The sequence below is a fragment of the Mrakia frigida genome (genome assembly GCF_051309035.1).
Source record: "Mrakia frigida strain ATCC 22029 unplaced genomic scaffold BDY24scaffold_10, whole genome shotgun sequence".
Lineage (NCBI taxonomy): Eukaryota > Fungi > Basidiomycota > Tremellomycetes > Cystofilobasidiales > Mrakiaceae > Mrakia > Mrakia frigida.
In genome coordinates, this window is record NW_027481271.1 from 269331 (window position 1) to 278890 (window position 9560).

General features: G+C 54.0%; 5 protein-coding genes across 5 annotated transcripts; 1 reads left to right on the forward strand and 4 right to left on the reverse strand.

Moving 5' to 3' along the window:
* Nucleotides 1–209: 209 nt before the first annotated feature.
* BDY24DRAFT_413980 (cyclin-dependent kinases regulatory subunit) lies at nt 210–1173 on the reverse strand (the record flags this gene model as incomplete). Its single annotated transcript, XM_076643248.1, has 8 exons — nt 210–242; nt 322–334; nt 425–477; nt 580–667; nt 801–825; nt 936–984; nt 1061–1069; nt 1153–1173. 8 exons carry the CDS (start codon nt 1171–1173, stop codon nt 210–212), a joined length of 291 nt encoding a protein of 96 aa, XP_076497931.1.
* On the forward strand, nt 1074–3545 carry BDY24DRAFT_349857 (cyclin-dependent kinase). The gene is made up of 8 exons (XM_076637688.1): nt 1074–1458; nt 1558–1714; nt 1913–2036; nt 2154–2324; nt 2420–2583; nt 2711–2852; nt 2944–2980; nt 3099–3545. Exons 1-8 carry the CDS (start codon nt 1416–1418, stop codon nt 3158–3160), a joined length of 900 nt encoding a protein of 299 aa, XP_076497932.1. The 5' UTR covers nt 1074–1415; the 3' UTR covers nt 3161–3545.
* A 2072-nt stretch (nt 3546–5617) lies between these two features.
* Nucleotides 5618–7330, reverse strand: BDY24DRAFT_17610 (uncharacterized protein). Its single transcript, XM_076636290.1, has 4 exons — nt 7269–7330; nt 6887–7177; nt 5738–6792; nt 5618–5652 (listed from the first exon to the last, which is right to left on the reverse strand). Exons 2-3 carry the CDS (start codon nt 7084–7086, stop codon nt 5820–5822), a joined length of 1173 nt encoding a protein of 390 aa, XP_076497933.1. The 5' UTR covers nt 7087–7177; nt 7269–7330; the 3' UTR covers nt 5618–5652; nt 5738–5819.
* Nucleotides 7331–7738: 408 nt separating this feature from the next.
* On the reverse strand, nt 7739–8854 carry BDY24DRAFT_413983 (uncharacterized protein; the record flags this gene model as incomplete). The annotated part of the gene is made up of 4 exons (XM_076643249.1): nt 7739–7949; nt 8065–8173; nt 8617–8744; nt 8844–8854. 4 exons carry the CDS (start codon nt 8852–8854, stop codon nt 7739–7741), a joined length of 459 nt encoding a protein of 152 aa, XP_076497934.1.
* A 10-nt stretch (nt 8855–8864) lies between these two features.
* Nucleotides 8865–9560, reverse strand: BDY24DRAFT_384527 (uncharacterized protein). Its single transcript, XM_076639823.1, has one exon. It carries the CDS (start codon nt 9448–9450, stop codon nt 8884–8886), a length of 567 nt encoding a protein of 188 aa, XP_076497935.1. The 5' UTR covers nt 9451–9560; the 3' UTR covers nt 8865–8883.

Here is a 9560-nt window from a genome sequence, read left to right on the forward strand (position 1 = left end):
GGGAAAGAAAAGCGAAAGACGAGGAGAGAAGAGGGAGTCAAGAAAGAACGATGAGAGAGGGAGAAGAGTAAAAGAATATGCTGTGCTAAGGGGAAGAGAACACGATGCGTTCTCTGAGAATCCTGCTTGAGGTTGGCCAAGACGTTTTGAGGATGGTGGGGAGGGCGAGAAGGAAGGAGAGAGGTGAGGGCGAGGCGAGACGAGGGTTTCTACTGAGGAGGGTGTTTGGCGTCGTAGTCCTTCTGCAGAGCGGCGAAAACAGAGCAGGCGAGGATGGTCAGCTAGAGAAGTAGAGAGGAGAAGTGTGAGAAGAGGACGAACGTCTCGCTTGAACCTGAGCGAAGGGAAAGCATCAAGGAGGGAACGAGGAAAGATCAGCTGCGAGCTCGACGAAACGGAGATGCAAACGAGTGGAGGGACGAACATGAGGATATGAGGTTCGGGCTCGTGACGCAGGTACATCTCCCATCCTGCCGACTGTATATGCGAGCAAGCCAGAGGCGAAGAGGATCAGTAAAGGAGGAGGGACGGTCGTACGACCCTTCGAGGTCGGGAGGTCGAGCTCAACGTCAAACTGACCTGCCTGATTCCACACCCTCTCCACTCGTCCTCGGTGGCGATACCTGGAGGCAAGAACTTGACGAGCTGTTTTGGGAGTGTCACGTGTCTGTAGAGGGGAGGTGTTCGAGAATAGAGGAGGAGGTGACGAGGGAGGGAGCGAAGCGAAAGGAAGGAAGGAGGGTGAGCGAGTGTTTTGGTCGAGCTTGGTTGGAAGGACTGAACGAAAGCGAGCGACGAACCGGTATTCGTGGGTATCATCGGAATCTGTAGAAGAAAAAGAAGAGTAGATGCTCAGCGTTGCAGCTCGAGAAAGAGGGAGGTGTCGAAGAGGAGGGACGAGAAGAAGAGGGGAAGGAAGGAAGAGGTGAACGAACATCGAGCTGAGTATTGAATGTTGTCAGAGTACTTTTCGATGGCCCGTTGCTACAAGAGTTCGACAAACTTTAAGTCAGTATGGTCCTGAAGGTTTGGTCTACTGGCGAAGGGTGTTTGAATCTACCTTTTCAGCCTGAAGGAGGTGGAGAACGAGGGAGGAGAAGTCAGCTCATGAAAAGTCAACCTCCTTCCTTCCGTCGCTTCTCGTCCACTCACCTGGGTAAACTTTGAGGACATGGTGATCGGGGAGATACGAGACGAAAGGAAGGTGTGTAGTGTAAAGATTGGGGTTGGGTGAAAAAGGGAGGAGGAAGGAGGGAGATGGAGTTGAGGGGGGGAAAGGGAGGAAGGAGGGAGAGACGCGACTTGTTGATTTTGGGTTCGAGGAGGGAGAGAGGAGAGACTTGACCCTTCTTCCCCCTTCAACCACATCCTTCGACAGACCGGCAACCCTTCAAGATCCATCCTCACTCTATCCCATGAGTCTCGACAACTACACAAAGCTCGAAAAGATCGGAGAAGGTTCGTAGAATCCACCTCAATCGTCGTGGCCATTCTCTCGCAGCTCGACTCACCCTTCCTCCTCCTTCTCCTCCCTCTTCCGCCCCCTTCCTTCTCCAGGTACCTACGGAGTCGTCTACAAAGCGAAGGACGTCAACACTGGTCACTACGTCGCTCTCAAGAAGATTCGTCTCGAGGCTGAGGATGAGGGAGTCCCTTCTACTGCCATCAGGGAGATCTCGCTCTTGAAGGAGTTGAAGGACGACAACATCGTCATGTCAGTACTCCTCCCCTCCCTCTCTCCTCGACAATTGGTGGCTCGTACTTGCTCGAGTGCATGCTGGGTCGTATCTGAGAGTGAAATCTACGGATGGAAGGGAATTGCAGAGCTCGAAGGAGGAAGGAAGAGTTCATGAAGTGTGAGCTCGAAGCTGACCTTCTCTCCTTCCTCCTCCCCTCCTTCCAACCTCTCCAGGCTCCTCGACATCGTTCACTCGGATTCCAAGCTCTACCTCGTCTTTGAGTTCCTCGATATGGATCTGAAAAAGTACATGGACACGATCGGAACGGCAGAAGGTCTCGGGCCAGCTCTCGTCAAGGTTCGTTCGACCATCCCTCCTTCCTCCCTCCTCTCTCTTCCGACTCTTCTGCCCTTCCATGGAGCTCCCTCTTCGCCCAAAGCTCATCTCGATCTCCTTCGTACCTCCCTTTGCCAGCGCTTCACGCTCCAACTCGTCAAGGGACTCTACTACTGCCACGCTCATCGAATCCTCCATCGAGATCTCAAACCTCAGAACCTCCTCATCAACAAAGACGGTAACCTCAAGCTCGCTGATTTCGGTCTCGCTCGAGCCTTCGGTATCCCTCTCAGAACCTACACCCACGAGGTAGGCTTTCTTCCTCCACCTCTACCTTCCGTTCTCCAGAACGGGTTGAGTCCAAATGGAGAGCTGATCGACGTCGTTTTCATTGCTCGTTACAGGTCGTCACCCTATGGTACCGAGCTCCTGAGGTCCTTCTCGGATCGAGACACTACTCGACAGCGTTGGATATGTGGTCGGTTGGATGTATCTTCGCTGAGATGGTCATGAGGCAGCCTCTGTTCCCTGGTGATTCCGAGATTGACGAGATCTTCAGGATCTTCAGGTGCGTCCTCTTCTTCCTTCTTTCGTCGCTTCCTTCGCCTCGTTCAAGTTCCTCTAGCCGCCGAGAGCAACAATGCTCTCTCGTACTGACTTTCCTTCGCTTCCTCTCTGCGTCTTCGCCCCTCCAGGCTCCTCGGAACTCCCAACGACGAAGTCTGGCCAGGAGTCAAGTCGCTTCCGGATTACAAGACGTCGTTCCCTCAGTGGCACCCTCAGGACCTCGCTAAGGTCGTACCAGGGCTGGATGAGGATGGACTGGATCTTCTCCAGGTCAGTTGATCGCACCTTCCCTTTGATCTTCGACGAACGAGTCATTTCGGAAGCTGACTCTCGTTCCTCCCTTCGACGCGTCTTCTCTCAGGCCACTCTTGTCTACGATCCTGCTCACCGAATTTCGGGTACGTACCTATGTTCTTCTTCTTGCTCGCGAACGCCTTATGCCTCTCTTCGCCTTGCAGAGCCCAGCCACTGACTCGTCTCTCCTCTCTCCTCTTCGTTCCCTCGCTCGTCCTCTAGCCAAACGCGCTCTTCTTCACCCCTACTTCACCTCCACCAACTCTCCCTCGGATTCATCGTAAACCTACCTGGCCTCCTTTCTGCTCTCTCTCTCCCTCGGTCTCGTTTTCGTCGAATCGGAAGCTCGCTTTCGTCGGATGTGCCGTTGCTTCTTCTCCCTCTCCCTCTCTGATTTCTCTCGTCGTCGTCGTCACCTAGCATCTCCCCCCACTACTTAGTCTTCTCTATCTCTACACCATACTTACCCCATGCTCTTCTCGTCTTTCTTTTCTCTTCTTCTTTGCACTCTTCGCATCCCGGTTGCTTCCCTTGCCCTCTCCTTCCTTCTCGTTTTTAGGTTCTCTACCTCTTTTAGCATCTCACATATAACGCCCGATCATACAGCGTGCCCTTCTTCGACGACCACTTGTCGCCTCGCAAAGAAAAGTGCAGCAGCGAGGGGAAATGGTCCAGCTCGAACAGAAGGCAGAACGAGAGCGACGCGTCTTTTCAAAAGTCTCAACCGACCAGCCATCTTTTCGGCGGTCTTCTCGTCCGATTCCCCTTCCTCTCCTTCACTTCCCTTGCTAAGTTCTCTTATGTAACGAGACAACCTCCAGCATCGACCATGCAAGCAAAAAAGAACAGAATAACACGATTGTCGAGGTTCGATGTGGGTATCTTGACTCGACGAACGGATTCCACTCCTTTTCTCCGAGGAGAGGTTCGATCCAGACACCTTTTCACCACGAAGGCTTAGGTTGCTGGTTTAGGGGGTTACACCGCAAGGCCAATCGTCTATCGAAAGGCCTACTCGACCACTTTGTCTCAACCGTCGTTGTGACCTCTCCCTCGATCTCTGGCAGCCTTCTGATGATCAAAATCTTCAGGGAAATATTTCAAAGTTAGATGGAAGTATCGAAACGGTCCCGGTCCTGAAATCACGATCCGAGCGACTTTCGACGCGTGTGTTTCGAGTTCGTTTCTCCAAATCTCCTCTCTGCCTCGATCTGAGACTCCAAAGTACAACAGGATGGAAGTCTACAAGCTCTGGCTCAATACGAGAGATAGTTTGAGGCTCCTAGGGCGCCGAGAGCTCAGCTTTCCCTGCAACTCGACCTCCCTCGCCGTCGTCGAGGACTCTTGTGTTTCCAAACCTGTCTTTTTGCTTGAGAAAGAACGAAAGAAGGGAACGAGGTTGAGGGAGTTTTTTTTAGAGAGGAAGCCGTATGAATCGTGACGACGAGCAAGGATAAACCATAACAGAAGAGACAACAATGCGAGGAGCGACAAAAGGAAAAGAGAGAACGAGAACGAGACAGCAAACACAAAGCGAGCGATAAATACGAAGAAAGAGAGAGGCCAAGTAAGGAGGGGTAAATTTACAGAAAGAGAGAGAAGCTGGGTGTAGGGAGGGAGAGTCTGAGAAAGGCTAGGGTCGAAAGAAAGGTCAGCACTCGAAGACGAGGGAGGGAGAAGGAAGTGCGACGAAACGACGAACCTTCTCGATGATCAGCCCAAGAAGGACGACGAGCGAACACCACGAAATCTGTGGTTTAAGCAAGCAAGAAGCGAAGAGGTCAGCACTGTCGCTGGCGGCGTTGTTGCTACAGGAAGAGACGAGGAAACGTCACGCGTCGAACTCACCTCCCAACCGAGCCCACCTTCTCCCTGCTCTCCTAACTCTCCCCTCCCAGCTCAAACCAACCCAGCAATTTCGATTCAAGCATGGAAAGATGTTGAGCCAGAACCACTCGAGATCCGAGTGCTGCGGAGAGAGGAAAGATGGCTGGAAGGTTTCAACCGGACGCGTCGTCCCGAAGTCCAACGCGTGCGTTTTTCTCCCGTCGATTCGTTGGAGTTTTGACCGATCTTGAACGCGCACCTGTATCATCTTCGACTCTTCGACTCTCACTCTTTGTAAGTCTCAACAACGAGCACACTCAGCGAGATAAAAGGCGAGAAAAAAGAATGGAACCGACGCTACTGTCTGCGGTCAATCTGGGTATCTCGCGCGAACGATCGATTCTGTTCCTTTTCTCTCCGAAGAGAGGTTCGACCCAGTCACCTTTTCACCACGAAGGTCTAGGTTGCTGGTTTAGGGAGACCACCCTAGGCCGCTTGTCTATCAAACGCCTCCTGACCGAACTCCCCCGTTGATGCTCCTGATCTCTCTCAAAGATTCTGGACACTAAAATTCTTGTGCTTTTGGTCAAGATTGTCGACTTCCTGAATTCGAACCTCCGAACGAGTGCCATCGCGACTCGAATGCGGTCGAGTCGACGACGTTGCGACTCCTGCTTCCCTTGAGTACGACAAGGCTCCTTACGTCAACAATCTTAAGCAAATCAAGCGACGGTCACAGCAATCAGAACAGACACTACGAGAAGAGAAAACAATGCGAACAGCGAACGAAACCATGAAGGAGAAAGGGGACGAGAACGAAAGAACGAGTGGCGATGGATGAGTGGATGTGTGGGGGTAACTAAACGAAAGGAGTGTGGGAGAATGGGAGTTGGAAGAAAGAAAAGGGAGGGAAGAGAGAGAGAGAGGGAAAAAGGGAGAGAGAATGAGCCTGAAGAGAGAAGAGGAGGGAGGGAGGTCAGCACGTCGCGTCCGATGAGAGGAAGTTGCGAAAGATGACGATAAACTGAACGAACCTGCATCGACGTGACCCACGAACCCATTCCAAAGAAAGCCTTCTTCTTCCCCCAGCCAACAGCGGTAGCTCCGTCTGCACCCCTAGCAACCGCTATCCTCCTCGTCCTCCTCGTCGACCCACGACGACGTCGTTCTTCTCTCCTCCTCCGCAAGGAGATTGGCGACGAGGCCGTTGAAGAGAGCCTCGCGCGATCCAAACGATGGGAGACCAGGCCAGGTCGAGTTGCCGTCCCAGGATTCTTCGGAGAAGAAGGAAGACGGGGAGATAGGATCCAGAGAGGACGAGGGGAGAGGAGGAAGTGGTTGGGACGAGGGAGATCCGTTGGCGAGTGACGACGACGAGAAGTAGTAACCGTCGGGGAGGGTTGAATCGACGTGGGGACTGTCGAGAGTAGTAGGAGTGGGCAGAGAAGAGGAGGAGGTGTCGGCAGGGAGGGGAAAGGTGGTGTTGGAGGAGGAGGAGGAGGAAGTTGACGCCTCGGAAGAGCCGGAGGGAGGGACGACGGTTCCTGTCGAGGACGAAGCGCCAGAGTTGGAGTCCGAAGACGACGAAGGGACAGCCGAGCTCTCAGAGAGGTAGTCATCGATCCAGAGTCTCATCGTCGTTGGGGACGGAAGAGAGAAGGCCTCAGCGGATCCACCACCACCGAGCGGAACCGTCGAAGTCGAAGGCGCGATGGGAGGAGCCGGGTTGGTGATGGTTGAGGTAGAAGCGGAAGAGGAGGAAGGCGAGGTAGAGGAGGGGTTGAGAGGGTAGGGGAGGTTGAGGATGGAGGAAGAGCCTGAGCCCGATCCAGTGAGGAGAGGAGGGTTGACCTTGATTTCCGAGGACGACGACGACGCCGACGACGGGACCGATGGGAAGGCGACCTCCTGCGATCCTGAAGCGATGGTAGGTCCTGGAAGGTTGTGATCGGCTGGGGAAGGAAGGATGGAGGTGGGCGGAGAGCGGGTTGGTCGAGAGAGGGAGGAGGGAGGAGGCATCGGGTAGGGAGCAGCTCTGGCTTTTCCTTTTCCGTTTGACGTGAAGGTCGACGAGGAAAGAGAGCTCGATCTGAAAGCCCAACACAGCGAAAGGGGAAGAATCAGCTCTCAGATTCCTACCATTGAGCGAAAGAAAGAGAGAAGAGGGAAAGCTATGGACTCACGAGCCAACTTGGTGAGGCCCTCCAACCAAAGCCCTCTTCGCTCCACCCTTCCTCCCTCCCTTCTTCTCCTTGGGAGCATCCTTCCGAACTACATCCGACCTCATGAACCCTGCGAGGAAAGCCTCGATCTCCTCGGGTGTTTCCATCAGAGGAAGCACAATCCTCATCGCAGAGTGAAGCTCCTCGCAATGAGCCAACATGAGCTCTGCCGACTTCTCCTCGTGTTTACAGGTTCCCAATCGACAGACGAGAGGACTTCCTTGGTGACACGACGAATACGAAGAGAAGCACCTGAAGAGGACGAGGAGGAGACCGAGGTCAGTGAACGTGAAAGACGAGACCTGCGAGAAGGAAGGAAGAGGAAAGGAAAGAAAGGACGAACGGGAACGGGTCGCTTTTAAGCTCTCGTCCCTGAAAGGGACCTCAACGTTGTCGGCATGAAGATCGTTCCAGTGAAGTACTTCCTCGACGTCGGACTTGAAGGTCCTCTTGCAGCACGAGCAGATGTAGGGTTGAGCAGAGGGAGGAAGAGCGACAGCGGTCGAAGTCGAAGTCGAGGAGGAGGAGGAGGGAGGGAGGAGGCGGGTCGAGGAATCGATGGAAGCTCCAGGCGTCGAGCCAGAGAGAGAGAGCGGAAGGGTGTTCGAGCCTCCTGGGAGACTCGTAAGAGAGGGAGGGAGAATAGAAGAGCTCGAATTGCCCATAGCGAATTCGAAGGACGGGGAGGGAGGGAGGGAGGGGAGGAGAGGGAAGTGGTTGAGAGGCAAAACACCCGATCCCCCCTCTCCTCTCTTTCCTTTTTCGTTCCCTCCCTCCCTCCCACAGCCCCGAAACCCAAACCCTCCCCAACCCCTACCAATCAGGGTATCGTTTTAAACCTCTCCTTCCCAGCTCCTCAGTCCTGAAGAGCTTCCTCGACCATTTCTCGTCCCACGAGAGGTAAACGCGTTCGAGCATGCTGACTCGGTCAGGCACCCAGGAACGAGAGGAGTGGATGTTGAAGGCAGGGAGGAGAGTTTGAGTGGTGATTTTGAATTTGAAGTTTGGAAGGTGGTTAGGAACGCTGGAGAGGAAGATGAAGGGGAGGAGGGAGGTTAGGATGAGAAGAGAGGAGAGGACGAGACGCGTCGAGGTGAGAGCGAGAGCGGGAGGAAGGAGGAGGGAGAGTTTGGGCTCACTTCGAGCGGCTGATTCCTTTCTGAACTCGAAGAGTCAGAGACGCTTGCATACGAGCTGCTTCTCGGATGCCGTCGACGTCGCTTCGTCCTCTTGAAGCCATACGAGCTCCTGGAAAGACGAGCAAGCAGAAAGGCGAAAGGTCAGCAATGTTGAGCTTGAGCTTCCTTCCGTCCAGAAAGCTCCAGCTCTTCGCTTAAGTCCTATGTAAGAGGTGACGAGAGAGACAGGCTACATACGACCTCAACTCCGCTCTAGCACGAAACTAAACTCGTGTCTCATGGATGAGAGCTTGTTCGAGCTCTGCCTCGGTACGACCGTCCGCTCGAGCGAACCACCCGAAGCCTTTCAGGCTCAAGCTGTACAAGGCAGGTAAGCCAATAGAGGGTAGCAACGTCAGTCACGTCTCTCCCTAAAACGAAGCAAAAAGCAGAGGACGAGGTACGAACGAGTTGTTTGTTTGAGTTCACGCTCGAGTTTGCGCTGAGCGGCTCTCGATAGTTCGCAAGAGAGAAGATAAAGACGAAGTGCGAAGCTCATGAAATCCTACATACTCTCTAGACATCCGTCGTGATAGTTGTTTGCACTGAGCGTCCTGATCTCGGAGATCGAACGCGTCCGTGCGAGGTCGAAGGCGTTGGAATGTCGTTTCGACTCGACGCTGTTGGCACGGGTGAAGGAACTGTGAGAACGAGAGGAAACGCGTGAGATGAAGGTCAGTATAGAATCCGGGGCCTTCTATAGCGAAGAACGAACGGAGAGAACGAAAGAACGAACGAACCTCAAGCTCATCCCCTGTTCCCTTCCTCTCCCTTCCCTCTCTAGCTGCTCTTCCCCTCCTCCTTTCCCTCCTCCCCCTTTTCCTCCTCCTCCTCCTCCTCTCCCTCCTCCTTATCATCCTCCCATTCCTCATCCTCCTCTTCCCCAAGTACATCCAACCCCTCCTCGCCCAAGATGCCTCCCAACCTCGCCAGCAACGAATCCAACATGCCTTCCAACCCGCTCGCCACGTTCTCCGCTTCGTCCATCCGTCGTTCGAGATCGCTCTCGCTCTCCTCCTCCGTTCCGTCTCCCGTTGGAGCTTGCATGAGGTCGAGGAGGGGTTGGAGGAGGGCACGGTCTTGGAGGGTGAGGGAGGAGAGGTCGATGTCGGCCAGGGCTGAAGAGGGGTCGGAAGGAGGCATGGGAGGAGAGTCGGAGGAGTCGGTTGTTGTTGTTGTTGTTGTTGTTGTGGAGGAGTTAGAAGTTGGTGGTGGTGCTGAGGCGGATGTTGTTGTCGAGGAGTTGGTGTTCATGTAGGACATGGAATCTCCTACGAGGGAGAGAAGATCCATGTCGTTTGAAGTGGAGGAAGGAGACGCTCGAGAGGAGACGGGAGGAGGAGCCATAGCTTTTGGTGTTTGGATAGAAGGAGGGCGGTTCGGATGGATGGATAGGTTGAAGGGAGGAGGTGTATGCGAGAGTCGAGATATAGAAGTGAGATTGGCTGGTGAGGGTG

Coding starts and splice junctions, on each gene's coding strand:
- BDY24DRAFT_349857 (XM_076637688.1), top strand. CDS start 1,416: ATGAGTCTCGACAACTACACAAAGCTCGAAAAGATCGGAGAAG. Junction 2,037..2,153: donor TCGGGCCAGCTCTCGTCAAG/GTTCGTTCGACC, acceptor TCCCTTTGCCAG/CGCTTCACGCTCCAACTCGT. Junction 2,584..2,710: donor GAGATCTTCAGGATCTTCAG/GTGCGTCCTCTT, acceptor TCGCCCCTCCAG/GCTCCTCGGAACTCCCAACG.
- BDY24DRAFT_17610 (XM_076636290.1), bottom strand. CDS start 7,086: ATGTTGGCTCATTGCGAGGAGCTTCACTCTGCGATGAGGATTGTGCTT. Junction 6,793..6,886: donor GGGCCTCACCAAGTTGGCTC/GTGAGTCCATAG, acceptor TTGGGCTTTCAG/ATCGAGCTCTCTTTCCTCGT.
- BDY24DRAFT_384527 (XM_076639823.1), bottom strand. CDS start 9,450: ATGGCTCCTCCTCCCGTCTCCTCTCGAGCGTCTCCTTCCTCCACTTCA.